Source organism: Rhododendron vialii, chromosome 13a, assembly GCF_030253575.1.
Source record: "Rhododendron vialii isolate Sample 1 chromosome 13a, ASM3025357v1".
Taxonomy (NCBI): domain Eukaryota; kingdom Viridiplantae; phylum Streptophyta; class Magnoliopsida; order Ericales; family Ericaceae; genus Rhododendron; species Rhododendron vialii.
Genome location: NC_080569.1, coordinates 14225128 through 14245424, shown reverse-complemented (window position 1 = coordinate 14245424; position 20297 = coordinate 14225128). Strand labels below are relative to the sequence as shown.

Below are 20297 nucleotides of genomic sequence, written 5' to 3'. Positions count from 1 at the left end.
TTAGTTTTGCTTGGTTTTTTCTGTGCGAGAGATGGAGTCGGGGGGTTGGAGGGGGAATGAGGGAGGTAGAAAGGTCATAAAATAGGTGTATAAGGCCGAATTAGCTATTGCTACCTGGGGGGTAACAATAGATTATGGCCCTGACCTGGGGATAGAGAAGAAGGGGGATTAAGTTATACAGGAGTGTGGAATCTATCCAAACGGTGCAGTCAAGCACTAATACGGGGAAGCGGGGGGATTGCTGTCCCCAAGGGGACAGCAGCGTGCTGCTGTGCCTGATTTTGGATCCACTTCGGTCTCGCTCCGATGATCGGAATCGTTCACTTTGTAGAGCTCGTCGAGTAGAACAACTATCCAAAAAATCAGCTTAATTGGATATCGTTAAGTGCCTGATCATAGCCCATATAACTCTCGGTCCATGGGTTACAGTGGATTTGATCCAGTGTTTCAGATCCATTCTTTTCAAGATAAAAAGGTTCCGATCAGGCACTTAACGATATCCAATTAAGCTGATTTTTTGCATGGTTGTTCTACTCGACGAGTTCTACAAAGTAAACGATTCCGATTATCAGAGCGAGACCGGAGTGGGCCCAGAAATTGGGCCCAGCAGCACTCTGCTATCCCCAAGGGGACAGCAACCCCCCGCCTCCCTAATATGGATGTTTTGGCTCATATACCATCCAATCGAGCCCCTACTGTACTATAAACTCAACCTGTGAATAGCACACGCAACGTTTTTTTAAATAGCCACTTGGGTGAGTTCAAATTTTTAAGAAAATATTGATTTGTCTTTATTTAAATTTTCTTTGCATTTGTTAGTTTTGTATCAAATTTTTATAGATTATTGATTTGTTTCGATGAGAGAAATCAGAAGAGTAAAAAAATTTACTTTTACCTAAAAATTTTGAAAAATAACTACTCCTACTTTTTGGCAAAACAAAAGTGAAATAAGTTGACTTTTTTTTGTGTGCTAAATAGTGATTATTTCTCAAAATATTTGGATAAAAGTAAAAAAAAAACTTTTATGATTCCTCTCGTCGAGAAGGATCAGTAATCCAATAAAGTTTAGCGAAAAAAACTAACAAATGCGAAAAAAATTTAAAGGAGGACAAAACCAGTTAATTTTCTTAAAAGTTTAGGAGAACTCAGTCAACTTATTTTACTTTTTTTTTTCTTCTAAAAAATGGTTATTCCTCAAAATACTTGGGTAAAAGTAATTTTTTTTACTTTATCGATTTTTTTCGTCGAGATGAATCAATAATCCACAAAAGTTTTGGCTTAAAACTAACAAATGCGAAAAAAAATTCAAATAAGGAGAGAACCCACTTAGGGGTGTTCCGGTTTTGTAAAAAAGTACTTTTTTGAAAAAGAAGGTAATTTCAAACTCAAATATAATGAAAATGAAAAATCTTTTTTCAATTTTTTTTGCACCGTTTGAAAGATCTTAATGAAATCTATCAAACAAGGTCCATATTGGTAGAAAAATTATTTTCATAAACACATGATTTTTGAGCTTGAAATTACCTTTTTTTTTCAAAAAGTATTTTTTTCCAAAAGTGGAACACTCCCTTATTTTCTAAAAAATTTAGGTCAACTATTAACGGTGACTCTCTCTCCCTTTGTCTGAGCGACTAATCCCAAACTAGCTCATGTTTTCTATTTAAAAGGTCAATAAGTCTACAGACCAGGAACTCGACCCATGCTCCAACCCATGACTCTGATATAGCATGCCACATCAGCTGGTGGGCCCATCGTTTAAATCAGCCAAAAAAAAAAAAACAAGAGGGTAAAATTGTCTTCCTGAGGTAAAAGTTTGAAATGACAAAAAAATAACTACAAAAGTACACTGACCGTTCTGAACCATAACAGATCATATCACTTTTTTGGTTTATTTGAACGCTTATTGGGCTGATTACAGCAAAATCCAAATCTCTTGTTTTTTTTTGGAATTTCATACTCGACAGATATTCTCCAGAGAACTTAAACTAGACATACAACAAACACTTGAATTGATAGTGTGCTCAAATCCAGACTACACCTATTTGACTGGTCAGACTTGTAGGATTATATGTGAATTTGACTATATATACGTCAGAATGAAACAATTAGTAAAATGTTAACTTACAATAATAAATGGTAGTATTATCACAAGTACAAAGATAATACCAAGCAATCTAGAGATACGAAAATCTCGGCCTCTTGTTTTTTATTAGACAACAACAATATCCTGTTCTTATTTCTTCAAATCAGTTGGGAGAAGAAACAGTGAACTCTAACCCCATTCATGGCTGTATGTTACCTGCAGAGACAAGAACGAAGATGTTACAAAACAATCACTACCGTTGTCATTGTTCCAGTTATTTTCATTTTGCCATAAAACAAAAAAGCAACCAATATAACAGGTCATCTTTCTATCTTCATTTGAATTTTTGATGGGCAATCGCAGCACTTTTAAACGTACACAAGGAATCCATTTTGACACAAAATCTCGTCATTTTTTTGTGAGAAAGAAACTACTTAAATAAGAGATCTTTCTCTATATTGCTGTTTCAGAGAGTAATCTTTCTCCAGTTCTCGCAATTGTTCTTCCAGTCTCACAACCATTTTGCAATGCAAACATAAGTTCTTTCTTTCTCTCATCATTTCTCGGCAAATCACTTGCAGCAAATGGGATCATTGTACCTGTAATGTAATCATCTTATGAAAAACCCAAAACAAAAATAGTTTCATAGTACATCTAGAGCACATAACACCGAATATCTAGGGCACCTTACCTCATTAAAGGTCTACCGGGATTCTCAATCCATCATGTGCAAGCTGAACAGGGATCCCCTCTCTATATTATGTCAAACAACGCAAAAGCAAGGAAGTCAGTTCTCTACATTAAACAAAGCTGTAAGAATTTCCAAATAACAGGACATGAAATACCAGTCCCTCATTCCCAATTGGCCCTCATTCCCAATTGGCCTTTCAATCAGAGAGTAACCAATTGCCAAAAAACTAGATTTTACAAAAGCTGATTCTAAAAATCAGAATCCAAAAAGACAAAAGAAAAGCTTTAAGAAGTTCAAAAGCTGTTTTTGACCTGAAAGCAGAAGCCATTTAGACCAACACATTGGCACAGCTTACAAGGTGTAAGAACATAAAATCACTCCCCCAAAAGCTATCACAAATGCCCTCACCCATACAACTTGTTAAACAAGTAAAATTTAATAAAGAATGATTTCACACATTCTGCATGGAGAATTAGATGATAAACAAAATGCAAGTTGTAGTACCTTGTAGACCATTCCCTAAGAAATTCATTGTCCTTGTGATGATCAAACTCATGGGTCATCCCAATTAACAATGCTCGCTTTGGGCGTAACCTCTTCACAGCATCAAGAGTCTGAAAGCCAATACAAACATGAGCGATCTACAAAACATAAGTTCATGTAAAGATACAAAATTTCAACATTGCTAGAATCAACACAAACCTGGGGGAAGCAAAAATGAGTGTTATGTAACCCCTTCTGTAGAATTTGGAAGAAGAAACAAAAAAGCAGAATTAAGAACATCGGGCAAAAAGAAAAAGACATGCAATCAATGGAAAAGGAATAAACAAGTTTCCATCGGCACAAATAAATAGTGGAACCTGGAACAAAAACCTCAAAGAAAGGGTGTCTAGAACTGAAATGATTATAGACCAGAACTGACGACAAAGATAAAGAATCAGCATGGGTACAACCACTATATAGGTGCATGAGTTGACAAAAGTATTAGATGACGCACAATGAAGAGACAGCATTCAAAGGAACCACGTAGGCAACTCCGAATAGTCAAATGAGGCTTCTTTCACTTTCAGTTGTGTAAATAATCGAGAGTCTCTCTTGTAGCTTACCAAATGTAATAACACCGATTCCAGGGGTTTCTTCCCAGGTCTGTTAGATATATACGGATGACACATACAGTAGAGAAACAGAAAAACAGGTTCTGAAAAGAGAAGAACAGAAAAAGGCCATGCTAAGCAGGAGCCGGAACATATGTTGTCTACCACAATTCTCCTATACAACTCAGTAACAAATAGGTATCTACATGATAAAGTGAAAGCTTTTTTCAATAGCAAGTCAATCATATTGTTGAATACGTCTACTACAATACACGGAAAATATTATATGGGTTTCAAAGAATTTTTTTTTTTCCTTCGTAACCCCAACACCTGACTATAAACGAATGCAGAGAAGTGTCCTCACAAAAGAATTGGGAAGAAACAAATAACTTTTTCTAAGCTTTGTGACTGACCTTGTACAGTGTATCCAAGATCAGGAGATCCAGCTGTTGACCACTGCTTTCTGAAATATCTGCAAAATGAGAACCATCCTTCAGCCAGAATTTGGTATGCTATCCTAACAAGAAGAAAAGGGAGAATGCAGAATAATTAACTTGCAAGCTGCAAGCAACATGAATGCCAAAAAAGACCTCACTTAAATTCGCAACTTTTATGATGTGAAACATGCAAGTTTACACATACTTATGTAATGCCACAAGTATGGCAATCAAGCATGTATGGACTTCATATAGAACAAAAGACAAGGCAAGTGACTGATATTACCACCCATTTAATGCAGTGACCCTCTGCTACAACTTAATAATAATAGTAGTAGTAAGAGGGACAAAAGGAAGAAAAAAACAAGGGATGGCTCTTTCCTTCAAGTTTCCTCAACTTCCTCAGTATGTTTCAAGTGTATGTGTATCATTCACTCAGCTTTGGTTCACCGCATTTTGCTAGCAAGGTCTTAATAGTTACTTAAAGAGAAAAGGAGTAACCATGATAGACTTGCCGGTATAAGTTATAACCAAAATGTAATGATCTTCTAGTTGTACCGAGCAATTAGAAGCTTAAATTTCCAATGAATGGAGAAAAGTACATCACCGATGTGAAGAAAGGATAAATAGTTTCAGTGAGATAACATTAGTATGCAATAGTACTGAAGAACCTGGAAGGTGAAATATTGGAGTCTGTTGCCCAAGATTAGAACAACCAAGTTTTCCAACTAGTAATTCCTTCCAAAATTTGGTTTGTATGTTAAAGGAAGACATGCAACAAAATGAGAGGGAAAAAAACTCACGGTGCTCGGTGGTTGGAAGAATTCGAGAAACATCAGATATATATGCTACTTTGCAATTTTCACCAAAAAGAAAACCCAAAGAAATATAATCTTCACCATGCATCACCTACATCATAAAATAAGCAGTATGTAACAAGGAAATATCTAAGGAATAAGATCTAAAATCATAGAAAAGTAAGATTTGGTGCAACTAACAGGCAAAGGAACAAGTTCTAGTCCTGATGCAACAAATGGCTTCTTACAATCATTCTCGATTATCTTCCACTCAAGCTGTGACACCCGTCTCACTTCCTGACCTTCCTTCAGCTTTTTCTGAACCAGGTAAGGGAACTTCATGTCAACGCTGTTGGATAGAAGCATGCAAAAGTGTCACAGGAAAACTAGAAAGAATGCATGTTAATTTGGGGGGGAAAAAAAAAAAAACCCAATAATGCCATAAGTTAATGCCATTTCTAGCCCCCCAAATAAGTTTATGATCACTGTGTAATGCAAGCCCCCGACAATGTTTTATCCAGTAACTGGTCGATAACTTATTAAATTGTAACAAAATAGAGATAAACGACTTTTTATATTAGTTTTAAGAAAAATGTTACAGATTATGAAACCATTAGTTAATAATATGGGGGATCTTAAACATTGGTGCTGGCCCCAATTAAATGATACAAACAGGTAAGTGGACAGTACGGCAATATTTTCATTCCAAGTCCCTACAAGCAGGTAAGTAGACATTATCCCGATGCCATTGTTGAGAATATTAAAATATGTATCACGGTTAAATCTCGGAATTGTGCCGGTGTGGATTGAAAAACATCAAAAGATTTGGTGAGGGAATAGTACACGTCGGTCCAAAAGCAGTTCAATAGTTACCTATCCATTGCCTCCCGAGTGAGGTAGATAGGAGTGGGAGCAATGTCATTTGTAGGGCTATGTGGTTGCACAGCACGAATATCATCAAGACCAAGAACTGCATCTGCATGTTCATGGGTCAAAACAATCTGCAGGAAATATACGCATTAGTTCATCATATTTTCTATTTAAACACAAGTATAAAGATAAGTCATACATATTGGGCAAGCACAATTGTGCACACACAACAAACAAAAAAGCTAATAAGAATCAACTAGGGAGACAATCCTCTATCTATACAATAAAAATAAGCTACAGACATCACCAGCTTAATGCCATTCACTTCTTCTACTTTCCATATTAAACTTGTTTTCCGCATTTAAGATGAGTAAGTTCCACACTTCTGTCCCCAAAACACACCTGTTCACACATTCGCCAAAAGTGCCAAATGCCAACACTTGATTTAACAACTTTCTTTGGGGGTAATTAGACATGATTGAAGAGGCTGTACTTTGTCTTCCTCCAACCCCAGTAGGCAAAAGTTTACATCATATGCACGATATAGTGAGTATATCATTTCCGTACATTCTTGCATATGCAGAAAGAACCAAGGAGAAGCCATGCCATATACCATGATAAATGCAAACACTTGTTGGCATATCTGCTTGAAAGTAATTATATAATGGTTTCACAATTGAAAAGGCCCATTAATTTTCAAATACACATGTCAGTACGAGAAGCACTAAAAGAAGTAAACTAACCGAATCGATCCGAGGTATCTTATGGAAAGTAAACCACCGAAGCACTTGTTCCCGGAATGTCTTTCCAACATCTACCAATACGTAACGGTGTTCACCGTCTCTTCGGCAATAATCAATGAGAAGAGATGTATTGCACCTATTCATTTGAAGTCCATTAGTACCATACCTCTATTTTGTTAGTATGGGAACTGAATCATTCAACTAATAATAAAAGAAACATAACAACTCAACCAAATGCAAGCGAAGTGATTGCCAAAGTTGGATTGGTTCTTCCAGCTTCTTTCAAGTGATTGGGCTGCTTTGTTAGAAAAGGTCTGTGTGAGCATCATAATGATTAGGGGTGGCAAATTGAACCCAAATCCATCTACTAGAAAATAGACCCAACCCAACCCATTAATTAGTTGGGTTAGAATGGGTCCAACCCATCTAACCCATTTATTAATTGGGTCTCAATTGGGCATCAATTGGTTCAACTTAAATGACCCAATAAATCATAAACATGACCCAAACAAAAATAGACGAGGAATGCTATGATCCATGAGTACGAAACCATCAAGAACATGTCCAAGAATTGAAGTGGCAGGCCACCTCAGTCAGGTGGGTCCCACTTAATGAACCCAAAACAAGGCAAGCCTCTCTCTCTCTCTCTCTCTCTCTCTCTCTCTCTCTCTCTCTCTCTCTTTCTCCCTTCCCAACCGCTGCCCGACACCCCCTCCCAGGCTCCCACCATCCTTCTGCCGTCGCAAATAGCTTCCCAAAATATTTATTGATCTCTGAAATCTAATTAAAAGGCAATTGCAAATTGAGGTGACTTTATTGAATCCAAAATTAACACCATTACCTCATTTTCTAACCGGTGGATTGAAATGTTGGATGGGTACCATTCACCAACATTTTGGATTGAAAAGTATAAAATTTTGATCAAAACTCATAATTAAAAACACAAAAAAAATTATCTTTTTGACTTATTTTTGTCTTTATTAAAAAAATTATGAGTTTCGATCATACTTTTTTAAAGACAAAAAAATAATTCACTTGACTTGACTTTTTAATTCAAACATATCCTTAATATTGATTGTTAAAGGTACCTTACTGTTATAAGAGAGATTGGGGGTGGAGATAGCCCACGGATTTGGCAAAAGGTTTAAAAAAGCTAATCTGGATATAATAATCACCAACAATTTAGAAGAGGAAATTGAGTAAAAAAAAAAAAACCAAAACTCTAAATTCTTTTGTCCAAAAATCCCTAAAATTTCAGCAGAATCTCCATTTGGTTCAATAATTTTAGTGTACAAAGGTAATTTGGTCATTTTAGTACATAAGGAGTATTGTGGTAATTTTAATATACAAGGGTAATTTGGTCATTTAAATGGTAATTTTAATATACAAGGGTAATTTGGTCATTTAAATGTACAGGGGCAATACGGTCATTTTAGTGTACATGAGTATGTTAGTCATTTTAAATTTTAATATATATGTAATTGGGTTAATGGGCGGGTCGGGTTTGATTTCAAATAAATGGGTTGGGTTGGGTATGGGTAATTAGGCTCATAACTAATTGGGTCTAAATGGGTCAGTAACCCATTAAAGACTCAACCCACTAATAACTTACCCAATTTGGCCAAAACCCGCCTATTTGACACCCCTAATAATGATCCAGCTACCAACTGCAAAAGCCCTATTACAGGTCGTCACAAATCACAATGGTTGCTGTGGTCTAAGCAAAATTGTCATCTTCTGATCCTTTCCAATCAAATGCCATAACGGGCATGCTCATCTTGCACATTCCCAACCCTAAATGCCATAATGGGCACACTCATCTTGCACATTATCCAATATATTGTGTATGCCATAATGCCCTATTACAGTTTTTGTAGTACTGTATACAAGTTATCTTTGGCAGCAACTTCTTACTTCCTGTAGGGTGAGTGTAACATAAGGATATTTCAAAACAAGAGCAGGTATGTAGATGGCCTAGCTGCAGCGATTTTTGATGCGATTAGAGCCAAGTGTTGTTCTTTTAATTCTATAAAGTTTTCTTGCCTTAATAGGAAAATTTGTGATGATTGGTTACTTAACTCTAGAGCTTTTAGAATCAATAATGGCTAATGCTCTTGCATAGTCTTGTTGTTCCTTGTATTGTTGTTCAGGGGGAGGCCCCATTGTTTTTGTAGTTTCTGTGCTTTTGGTGAAATGAAATTACTTACCCAAAAAAAAAAAAATGAGCACGCTCATCTTGCACATTATCCAATATACTGTGTATACCACAAGACAACCCCAACCGACAAAACTCATCACCACCACTCTAAGCTAAGGAGAGATTTTTTCTTCTTGAGAAAGAGGAGTTAAAAGAGCCAAGCTGTTTGGGCAGAATTTTTTTATTTTTGCGTTTCAGAGCTAAAATAGACTGGCGATTATAAGATAGCAAATTTATCCCCCAAAAGAATCATCAAAGTCAAACAGCCCAAAAATAAGCTACTAAACAAACTGTAAAAGTAAAAAAACATGGGGAACTTATAAAGGGCCGTTCCTATTACGACCAAAAAAAAAAGAATCTGATAAACATATTTCTCAGTGCACCTAACCTAACAAGCCTCAAAGAAAAAACACTGGACCTTAGGCTCTGTTTGGAACTTGTGGAGAGGAAATGAAAATAAAAGAGAGGGAAAATGTGAAGAAAATAGATTCTTTTCTCTTGTTTGGTTGTGGAAAGAAAATGAAAAGAAATTATGAGGAAAATAAATTTTTCTTGTTTGGTTTTAAGGGGAAAATGGAAAGAAAATGAGAACTTTTTCCTTTCTTTTCATTTTCCTCAGTGTTCCAGAGCTTTCTCCTTTCTTTTCCTTTCTATTTTCTTTTCCTTTCCCTGACATAGGAACCAAACAACCCCTGAGGATTTTTTTTTATTTTCCTTTCTTTTCTTTCATAGCGCGTTCTAAATCCTACATTCACGGGTCCATGCCTCGAACAAAAACCAAAAACCAAAACCACGAGATTGAAAGAATCACCTGTAGTTGGGGTTTCGATCGGGTGGGAGGGACAAGGAGGAGAAGCAAACTTGACAGGGAGGATCTGATGGCTGGATGAGGCACCTGGCGTTGGGTAAAGCGCTCGAACAACCGGTGCCCAGGAATATCACAGCCGATCGGGGTTCAGCGGCGTAGCCGTTCTCGCCGACATTGCCGGTGAACTCCATTGTCCGGTGGAGAGAGAGAGAGGTGTGCAGCGGGATTCTCTCGGCCTGTTCTACAGCTACAGCAAATAGAATAGAGAAGGGAAGCAAACGGTTTATATGTACGACGGTTCTGATCTTTCTTCGTTTTACTACAGTCAGTATATTTTTGGAGTTTTAAAGGAGCTAACAGTAAGACCCGTTCAAGTTAAATAAGTAATTGGCTTGTTTTTTTTATTTTTATTTAATTTTTTTTTTGTATTTATTAATTTTTCATTAATTTTTTAGAATTATATCTCGTCAGTAAAAAATTATGATCGAAATTCAAATTTTTTTTATAAAAATAAAAAAATTGGTTTATTAGCTTATTTTTATTTTTAATAAAAAAATTAAGTTTCGATCGTAATTTTTATTCCTTAGATTTCCCTTATTATGACGATGCGATAATTTTTTAAAAATTGATGAAAAATTAATAAATACAAAAAAAAATTCTCTTATTATAACAATATAATAATTTTTAAAAAATTAAAAACAAATTAACAAATACAAAAAAAATTTAAATAAGAAAAAAAAATAAGCGTGTTGATTTATTTAGCCGCACGAGACCTAATTAACCCTTGTCAAAACAACACCGACCGCACTGATCTGCGAAAAGCTGGGAACGGCGTTGCTATATCCACAAACGTTAGTCACTTCTGCCTCTCCTTCTTCGTTACCTCCGCATTAGAAAAGAATCCTTGCTCTTCACTGGTTAATCCTCTGTTCCAGGTGCATATTTTGTTGACCGTTTTATACTCAATTCCCAATCATTCTTGTTCCTCTTTTCGCTTCTTTCTGTACTACATGTCCAAGATTTTTTAACTGTGAATCTGAATTTGTCCCACTGAAATGTTTTTGATCCTCAAATCGACCCCTAGGTGCTTCTATTCATGGCATTTAGGTGGAAGCTACTGGAAAAAAGGCTAACTTTTGAACTCAGAAGCCAATGTAATGGAAACCCAATATGCTGTAATAGGGCTGGTACATTTTTTTCCTCATGGTCATCAGAAAACCCTAACCCTAGTTCTCATATTGACCCTTGTTTATGCGCCGGATGCGTGGATACAGAACAAATTGATGAGAATGAACATGGGTACGCAAGAGTTGAAGAAATGGATCTCAAAAAATTTGGGCTTTTGAGTTCTTGTGGTAATACTAGTGATGAGCATAGAAAAACTTGTAATTTCGGTGACGCAGATGAGGATAAGGAGTCTGAAGAAGGGGAGGGTGAGAGTGACAATGATCATGATATTGGGGTTTTGAATATGGCCAGCACGAACAAGCCCCAAAGGCAAACTTTTAGGATTGTTGGTGGGGATGAAGATGAATCAAGACACCCTCTTGTGAAAGAAGTTTGTAGGTTGATTAGTCTTCGGTCATCGTGGAATCCGAAGCTTGAAAACGAGTTGAGGCACCTGCTAAGAAGCCTCAAACCTCGACATGTTTGTGCTGTTTTGCGCGTTCAGAACGATGAACGGAATGCTTTGAAATTTTTCTATTGGGCTGACCGACAATGGCGATACCGACATGACCTTATCGTGTACTATGCAATGCTTGAGGTCCTCAGTAAGACCAAGTTGTATGATGGTGCTCAAAGGGTCCTTCGTCTGATGTTGAGAAGGGGAATTGAGCTTCAGCCACAAGCTTTCGTTTATGTGATGATATCTCATAGTCGAGCTGGTAATATGGTGAAAGCAATGCAAGTTTTATTTCTGATGCAAAAGGCAGGAGTTGAACCTGATTTGTCAATATGCAACGCTGCCATTTATGTTTTAGTGAAGGGGAACAGGTTGGAGAAAGCATTGCGGTTTTTGAATAGGATGCGAGTTATTGGGATTGAACGTAGTGTTGTAACTTTCAATTGCTTGATCAAGGGATATTGTGATTTGCATCGGATTGACGATGCGGTGAGTCTAATCGATGAAATGCCATTTGAAGGTTGTTCACCAGATAAAGTTAGTTACTACACAGTGATGGGTTTTCTATGCAAGGAGAAGAGGATCAAAGAAGTGAGGGAGCTGATGGGGAAGATGTTGAAGGATGGCAAACTATTACCGGACCAGGTTACTTACAATACCCTTATCCATATGTTAACCAAACATGGTCATAGCGACGACGCCGTAGTATTTTTAAAGGAAGCAGAAGAGAGAGGATTCTTGGTGGATAAGGTTGGGTATAGTGCGATAATTAACTCGTTTTGTCAAGAGGGAAGAATAGATAGGGCGAAAGAACTTTTAGGGGAAATGATCACGAAGGGATGCAGTCCTGATGTAGTGACTTACAGTGCAGTTGTCCATGGGTTTTGTCGCGTAGGAGAGGTGGATGAAGCCAAAAAGTTGATGCAGGTGATGAACAGACAAGGTTGCAAACCAAACACTATCTCATATACGGCCTTGTTAAATGGGCTTTGCAGAAGTGGGAAATCATCAGAGGCAAGGGAAATGATGAACTTGAGTGAGGAAGAATGGTGGACCCCAAATTGCATTACATATAGTGTTGTGATGCATGGGCTCCGTAGGGAAGGGAAATTATCTGAGGCTTGTGATGTGGTCAAGGAAATGATCAGAAAGGGGTTTCAACCGACCGCAGTTGAAATCAACTTAGTGATTCAGTCTCTTTGTCGAGAGAGTAGAGTTAATGATGCTAAGAATTTTATGGAGGAGTGTTTGCACAAGGGATGTGCAGTTAATGCGGTAAACTTTAGCACTGTAATTCATGGATTTTGTCAGAGAGGTGATGTGGATGCTGCGCTCTCGTTGCTTGATGACATGTATTTGAGTGACAGATGCCCTGACACCGTCACTTATACAACAATTATTAATGCATTAGCAAAGAAAGGCAGAATAGAAGACGCAATTGAACTGACCAAGAAAATGCTCCACAAGGGTTTGGTTCCTAGTCCTATTACATACCGTTCAATCATCTGTAGATTTTGTGAACAAAGTAGGGTGGAAGATTTGTTGAAATTATTGGAGAAGATGCTTTCTAGAAAAGATTGCAGAACAGTGTATAATCAGGTTATAGAAAAGCTTTGTAGTCTTGGAAACCTTGACGAGGCATATAAACTCTTGGGAAAGGTTTTGAGGACAGCTTCAAGATTTGATGCCAGTACATGCCACATGCTTATGGAGAGTTATATGAGTAAAGGTATTCCTCTGTTGTCATATAAGGTGGGGTGTCGGATGTTTGATCGGAATCTGATCCCTGATTTGAAGTTATGTGAGAAAGTGTGCAAGAGATTGATGCTAGAGGGGAAATCAGATGAAGCAAATAAGCTTATGCTACGGTTCGTGGAACGTGGATGCATTTCACCCCAGCACCAGAGCAAAATTTGCTGACCTGGGCTGCAATTTTCTTAATTGCATTATAAGAGTTATATGTTTGTTTTCCTTCTTGAGCTTCAATTGTGGCAAGGTGTACTAGATACTAATACTGGAGATGAAACCAAAGAGTTATGCTATTTTTGTAGAACTTGGATGCATTTCACCTCAAATCATTCTTTGAGAGCTGTAGAGGGTTTTCATAGTTGTAAATTGTAATATGCTGAGAGCGAAGATTTCACTTATCTATATAGTTCCGCCCTCTTCTGTTATTGTATGCTATCGAGCTTAAATCATAATCTGCCCATCTTGTTTGAGTGATGTTACTTTTACAATTTATGTTAGATTAGCCCTATTCGTTTTTTAATCAGAAGAAAATCATATTGCAACGCCCTGGGGAATGATCACAATGGTGAATGGTAGTTTGATATCCAATACGAATAAACGATCTTTTAGAGCTGTGATTTTGTTTTCTATTTCAGGAATCATTGTTAAATCTGCACTGATACTATGGAAGACTTTAATATGTATCACTGGCAACGCATATCCAACTGTTCTATCTGGGAGCATGGAACCTGGGTTCCTGAAGGTAAGATGATCTAATGTAAAAGTTTTTTGAAGTTTCAGATGACATGCTCCGATTTGTCGTTTATGAACTAGAATTAGTTTGGGTGAGGTACAGCTACTCGAGTAATAGTCAGTATGTTGCTTTTTAAACCATGTGTGCTATTGTAGTTTTGATGTTTGGACCACTTTTCCCTGTTGACGTTGCTTATTAAATCACTGTTTGAGATCTTGATAAGATCAAAGCTAAAGCAAAATGGTTTCTCAAAATTCCACAAATGATATAATCTGATTGGAGGGCCCATAGAGCAAATGCTAAGAACAAGCTTCAATACGATCAGATAAAGAGAATTTTTAACCTTTAACCTTTATGAACTAATGAGTAAATTGTTGGGTATTCTGAAGATCTTAGAAAACTTCTATGGAAACCATGTCAGTCCCATGACTACCATCTTTCCATTCCTTCATGGAGGCATATGGTTTTTTTTATAGAAAAAGATGTGAGAGATATGGCCCTAGGTGAATTATCAAAAAACTTGTACAAGCAAATCACAAGCAGTGACAGAGGCATTTGAATATTCAATACTGTTGTTTTTTGGTAGTCTTAAAAGTCCAAGAAAATATAATCCACACTTTCTTTTGAATTTCTCTGTATTCTGTGTATTTATCTTTACATGCCTATTCAATTTTGTTAGCTCAACGACCTGTGTTCCTTGGATAAATGAGAACCACTAATTTCATTTCAGGGTAGCTAAAGATCGTCTTATATGTGCTGGGGAAATAGTTGTGCTTCATGTCGAAGTAAGATTCTTCCTTTTTCTTCCATCCATATGTGTTGTAGCTTTTTCCGTAATCGTTATGTATCTCGATGTTCATTCTACTTTCTATCATTTGGTTACGTGTATAGCACATTTGGAAGTTTGTCTCTTGTGAATGTTGAATCTGGTATTCCTTTGCTTTGTTTTCGTGTCCAATGAGAATTATAACCTGTTTTGGAAAGATTTGCTTCCCCTTTTATTATTTAAGCACTGGAAGTTCATTTTTTTCCAGCTTGGCTGTAGGATTAATCTTGTTTGTGAAACCCATGAGTTTTCAAAGCCCATTAGGTTTTATAGCCATGCATTCAATCATTTTGGTTGTGGACTGATGTCGACAAGCTTGTCCATTGCAGCTTTAGAACTTGAGACACTACCTTCATGATTTGAGATTCAAATATCAGTACCTTCTTTGTAGAATTTCTTATGGGATCAACCAACTATATCGCCAAAAATCATCAAACTTTCGAATTTTGGATATGAATAACAATCCAGCAATGAATAGGTGTGTGGATGGTGAGTTACACTTGCTTGTTTTGCTTGCAATTTCATCCCAATATACAATACATTTAGTTTCTGTTAGTCGTGGTTTAATTCTCTCTCTCCAGAGGCATGTGCATTTGGGTAATTGTTTGTCATTGTCACAAATTAATGCCAAACATAGGTCTCTTTTAATCTTTGAAACAAATAGTTCAATTTAAAAAAAAACAAACAATAATAATGCCCAAGATTGTTATCAATTTCTCTGTTCTTAACTGCTTCTGTAATTTCCCTTTAAAAACTTCTCCCAACTTTGAGGATCAGTTGGAAAATCCAGCTTATAAGGCAGGCTAAGTGGATCGGCATGCACAGCCATGGGTTCGTTTCGATTTGTTAGCAGAATTCTGCTTCCATTTTTGTGGTTGGGGAAAGCCTCTTTAATGCTATCTCAGTCCATCTCCTCCCACACATCATCAACAACAATTAAATATTTCCAAGACAGAAAGCCACAGACTTCTTTCACCAAGCTGGCTTCATCCACGTCAGACATGGTGGTTATGACTTGATTACCACCTTCCAGAATGGAAAGCAACAATTCCTTTTTGTTATAAGTTTGAGATACATAAATCCAGGCCAAAGTAGAAAATACATGTAAAACTCTAGGGTCGTTATAAACCTTATTTGCTAGAGTTGTCTTGCCCAGCCCAGGCATTCCTATGATCGAGATTACCTGTAGTTCTGTGGTTTCTGCGGTGAGCTGATCAATTAGCATGGTTGTCGCTTCGTCAAATCCCACCAAGTTGTCTTTTCCAACGCCCGGGAGCCTCCTCTCCGTCCTGCATCGGCCAGCAGGGTCTTTAGCTTGAAGGGTTTGAAAGATGAACATCAGGTTCTGGTTGAGTTTATCCAGTTCTTTCCTTATGGTTTGAACCTTCTTTGCAACTTCACAAATCTTAGAAGCATGATCAAGGCCACTGAACACTTTCTGGAGCCATTTTTTGCCCTTTTTGGTGGTAGCCTCAACCATATAGCAATCGATGGCATTTTCTGCCTCGAAAGTCAGAGGATTGTGGCTTGTCCATCGCTATATTGTTGTTGTGTTGCCAAAAATGTCCCTGATTCCATTGGCTTGGTCTTTGTTTGTGGCCGGGATGTTTTGGTAATTTTGGGTGGTTACGAATTGATGTTTATTTGATAATTGTATCCAATGGCTTAAATGATTTTTCAATATTCTGGGGAGGTCTCGTTCAAGTTGATGTCTTGAAGGTTAACCTTGTCCTTACGTTTCTGTCAGAAGACTGTTATGGGTAGTTTGCAGCTTAACTGGTTTCAACTTGTATGCAACTCCTTTTCTTTTCCAGGCACTCCCTCAGACATGTTTAACATTCTACGTGCCCAAAGCATTGCAAATTCACTTGGTTACCACAGTTGATGCAGGTGAATTTTATTAGGTAGTATCCTGTTTGATTCCATGACAGATTAATGACAACTTCTGGATTTTCATTGGACTTCTTGTCTGGGGGGATATGAAGTACAGTTAAAAAGGATTGGGAATGGAAAACAGATAGTATGATTGCTTGATATAAATCTAAGAGTATTGCAAATATAGATGCCCTTTTGGTCAAAAAATTCGTTTGTTGCACCAGTTCTCTTAAACATTATGATTGGGAAGATTTGACAGCTGGGTGGTTGCAATGCTTGCCGGACCCAGAAATTGTTATTGATATCTTTAAGATGGAGTGGACAAAATGAGGTTTGAGCTGTTGCATAATGTTAGTCTTAATACAAAAGTGGGTGCATACCTTTAGCTTGCTATGTACGTTACTTTTCACCATCAAGGTGCGAAAAAGAAAACAAAATTAGGAAAGGCATTAGTAGATGAATTGGATGACATTATCACATGTTCAATGCACTGGGTGTGAATTTGATACCGTGTTCATATCAGCATTGGGCATTTGGTTGTCATGGTCAGGTTGGATGAATTTTTGTCCCCTAAAGGAAATGATGGAATGAAGGTAGTTTAAATATTATTTGCTCATCAATGACTTTATTTATGGATTTTAGGTTAGACAAAAGTGGATTAAGATTATGTCAATTTACCAGATGAGCTTTTACGTATCGATTAGGTCGTTAACTGTCTCGTTTCTATGCACACACAAAAAAATGCATGTGTATGTATTCGGATCTTGATTGGTATTATGCAGCCATACTAATTTGGTTTTTTGATTTGCTATTTCAGATCGCTGCCACGAAGATGGTGAGATGCATTATAAGAGGGAAGATTGTGGAACATGACGAGGGGGTTGAGGTCGAAAGAAGGAACTTGAGAAATTAGCGAACGGTCCCTTTGTATACTACAAATATTGTGTTGTTTAACTTGTATTTACGGCATGAAGGAACCCTTATATTGATTCAATGCGGATGTGTGTTCATGTACATTTAAGTATTGGAGTATTAATAAAAAAGAGAAACCCTGTAGTATTAGATTGTTTTCTTTGGTTCTTTCAGTTTTCCTTTTTCCCGTACCATAAAAAAAAACTCTCTCATTTCTGTTCTCTTGAATGTATTCCTTAGTATGTATATCCAGGCATCCAAGTGTTGTGGGCACAAAAATGGAGGGACCCTTTGGTCTCTCTTTTGTTTTCTGCGGAGGATGCCCATAGAATCATGTCGATTTACATACCCTATAACAGCGTGGAGGATAGGCTGGTGTGGGATCCTTCCAAAGATGACCAATTTTCAGTGAAGTCAGCCTATTGGCTGATATTTTATGAGAAGTTTGGTACAAGTGAAAATATAAGCAATGATCATGAACAGTTCTTAATGTGGGCTAAAGTTTGGGGTTTGGGTCTCCCTCCAAAATGTCAATTATTCATTTGGAAGGTGGTTCATCGGATTTTGGCTGTCAAAGATACATTGCTCAACAGGAAAATTGAAGTTTGCGTGGATTGCTCGTTATGTGGTGGAGGTTCGATGGAGACAATAGGACATCTATTTTTCCAGTGTTCCTATGCTAAACGGCTATGGCGAGCTTTGCATTTGGGCTTTGATTTTGATATTGGGACTCCAGTGTTATGCTCAGAATGGTTGATGGGCTGGCTGGAAAATGCTCTGAATGAGGAGGTTGTCAGGGATTCTGTTTTATTACTTTCGGCTATTTGGTTTGCACGGAATAATGCCTTGTTTAATTCAGATTGGTATGGTGTGGATGTTGCACTAACTCATTTTGCAGGGCTACGAAGCAGTTGCAGACATGGAAAAGGAAATTTGTTTTTAATTTTAATAGTGAAACATGCAGCACTATGGAAGCTAGGAGCTGTTCACATGGCAAGGACTGTTTTGTGTTGCAAGGCAAGGAATGGATGTTAACATGAGTTCAGTGCAGTTTTTTTTTCGTGAATGATGGTGCATGGCAGCAAGCTTCTTTAAGAGGAGCAGCTGCTTGGGTGAAGTTTGGAGCAGGGGGATCAGAGCAAGTTTCACACGTTGAGGTGTGTTATGCCAGCTCAGCTCCTATGTTGGAGGTTCAAACAGGGTTGCAATTATTGAAGTGGGCCTTGGAGAGTAATATTCTGCTTGCATTCGCATCCAATTACACTTTACTAAACCAAAAAAAATTAAAAAATACATTAGGGAAAAAAAACCAATGAGCACAAGAAGACGTGCCTTGCACGTCGCAACTAACACTAGCAATTTATAAGAACGTTGTGAAACAATTTCGAAACTAGAGGTTTCCCCCAGAGTCGGAAACTTTTGGTGGAAAGCATCCAAGAATGTCATAACCACTCTTGAAAGTGTGCAGATTCTTGTCCTATCTGACCAATTTGTAACAAGGTTAGAGAATCAATAGAGCACCTTCTCTTTAAATGCGACTGGGTTAGGGTGGTGTGGTTTGACTATGATTTGCATGGTGTTATTACACATGGAGCTGTTCCGTCGGTTTAGAATGGTCTTCTCATATTCTTGATTGTGATTACACTCAGAAGGAAGTAATTTCTCCGATTAGCAAAGTAGCTTTTTGTTTTGTTGGTTCATTTGGAAGGCTCGCTTCATTTTCAGGAATGAATCTATTAGCCTAGAATCAACTGTTTCTAAGATATTGTGTCCTAGGTTGGAATTTTCCTAGGTTTTTGCGTCTATGCCTGATGAGATATCTCAAACATCAATTTTACCAGAAATTATCCCGTGGTCAGCCCGAAGTCCTGGCATGCTCAAAGCCAACTGTGATACTGTGGCTGCAGTGGTTTTTAAAGACACCAATGGTCTCATAGTGGATGGTGATACGAATAAGTTGAAAGTGTCTTCAGTCCTTCAAGGCGAATTACACAGCATTTGCTGATGTCAAGATCAAATGTGGCTATTGAATCAGACAACAAACAAGCCATCCATCTCAGTGTATTAGAGTTAGTTCTCCTTTGGGAGGTAATGGTTTTGGTTGCAGATACCAAGTCTATGCTGCGGAACGAGTTCTATTCTGTTTCTTGGATTGGAAGACATGTATTAGGGTTGTCGATTGTGTTGCTTCTCTAGCTATTAAGGCTGTCTTTTTCTATTTATTATAACTGTTAATGGAGATCTTTTTCACCCCAGTTGCTAGCTTAGCTGTTTTTGTTTGTCTTCTCATATCGATGTTGTCTTCTCAGTATATCAGTGCAATTATGTCTCTTTTAAGAAAGATTCGAATCCAGGGGCTTGTTCATTGTTGTGAATTTTAATTTCCCTATCAATTCTCTATGTTGACATAAACAAGAAAATTCGAGAGAAAGAAGTTACAGTATAAATTAAACAAGTTCGAATGCAAGCCTTCTATTTTCGGTTTATTGAAAAAGAACTGGATACTAGTGCCTCTTTTCTAATTAGTCCAGCAGTAGCAGCTCCCGAAAAACGGTCCATTTCAAAAAAATTGGAAGAGCGGTCATAGCATCAAGTTATTGTATTTGAGAGAGTCTTGTTTCGTTCACAGTTATAGTTAAAAGATACGATCACTATTGAGAAAGCACTTATCCGTCTAATTTAAGTTGCAATCTTTAACGGCATTAAAATTATTTTGTTGAAAACCTACACATCTTATTTGGATGTATAACGACGAGTTGGCTGAAAGAGACTTGTGTTGGTTAAAGAAAACCACAATGATTTTGGTCCAAAAATATGGTTTTAAGAGTACGATCTTACGTCAAGATCACATTTTGAGC

General features: G+C 37.4%; 2 protein-coding genes across 9 annotated transcripts; one reads left to right on the top strand and one right to left on the bottom strand.

Moving 5' to 3' along the window:
* Positions 1–2059: 2059 nt before the first annotated feature.
* LOC131313240 (putative hydrolase C777.06c) lies at positions 2060–10047 on the bottom strand. Of its 4 annotated transcripts, none has more exons than XM_058341450.1 (10): positions 9724–10044; positions 6716–6851; positions 5976–6103; positions 5304–5451; positions 5109–5214; positions 4282–4340; positions 3477–3512; positions 3279–3388; positions 2775–2836; positions 2060–2299 (listed from the first exon to the last, which is right to left on the bottom strand). In XM_058341450.1, exons 1-9 carry the CDS (start codon positions 9909–9911, stop codon positions 2779–2781), a joined length of 969 nt encoding a protein of 322 aa, XP_058197433.1. In that variant the 5' UTR covers positions 9912–10044; the 3' UTR covers positions 2060–2299; positions 2775–2778. The 4 variants fall into 4 exon arrangements, with proteins under 4 accessions (XP_058197433.1, XP_058197432.1, XP_058197435.1 ...); XM_058341449.1 differs by having other exon boundaries at positions 2060–2682; positions 9724–10043; XM_058341452.1 differs by lacking the exons at positions 2060–2299; positions 5109–5214 and adding an exon at positions 2306–2682 and having other exon boundaries at positions 5351–5451; positions 9724–10043.
* A 397-nt stretch (positions 10048–10444) lies between these two features.
* On the top strand, positions 10445–17589 carry LOC131313238 (pentatricopeptide repeat-containing protein At1g09900). Of its 5 annotated transcripts, XR_009196116.1 has the most exons (5): positions 10445–10655; positions 13729–13835; positions 14557–14611; positions 16467–16542; positions 17345–17589. XR_009196116.1 is itself a non-coding variant. In XM_058341446.1 (2 exons), the coding sequence occupies exon 2, from the start codon at positions 10817–10819 to the stop codon at positions 13262–13264; it is 2448 nt and encodes an 815-aa protein (XP_058197429.1). In that variant the 5' UTR covers positions 10464–10655; positions 10805–10816; the 3' UTR covers positions 13265–13518. The 5 variants fall into 5 exon arrangements, 1 of the variants encoding a protein (XP_058197429.1); XR_009196117.1 differs by lacking the exon at positions 13729–13835; XR_009196114.1 differs by having other exon boundaries at positions 10502–13835.
* The last annotated feature ends 2708 nt before the right edge of the window (positions 17590–20297 follow it).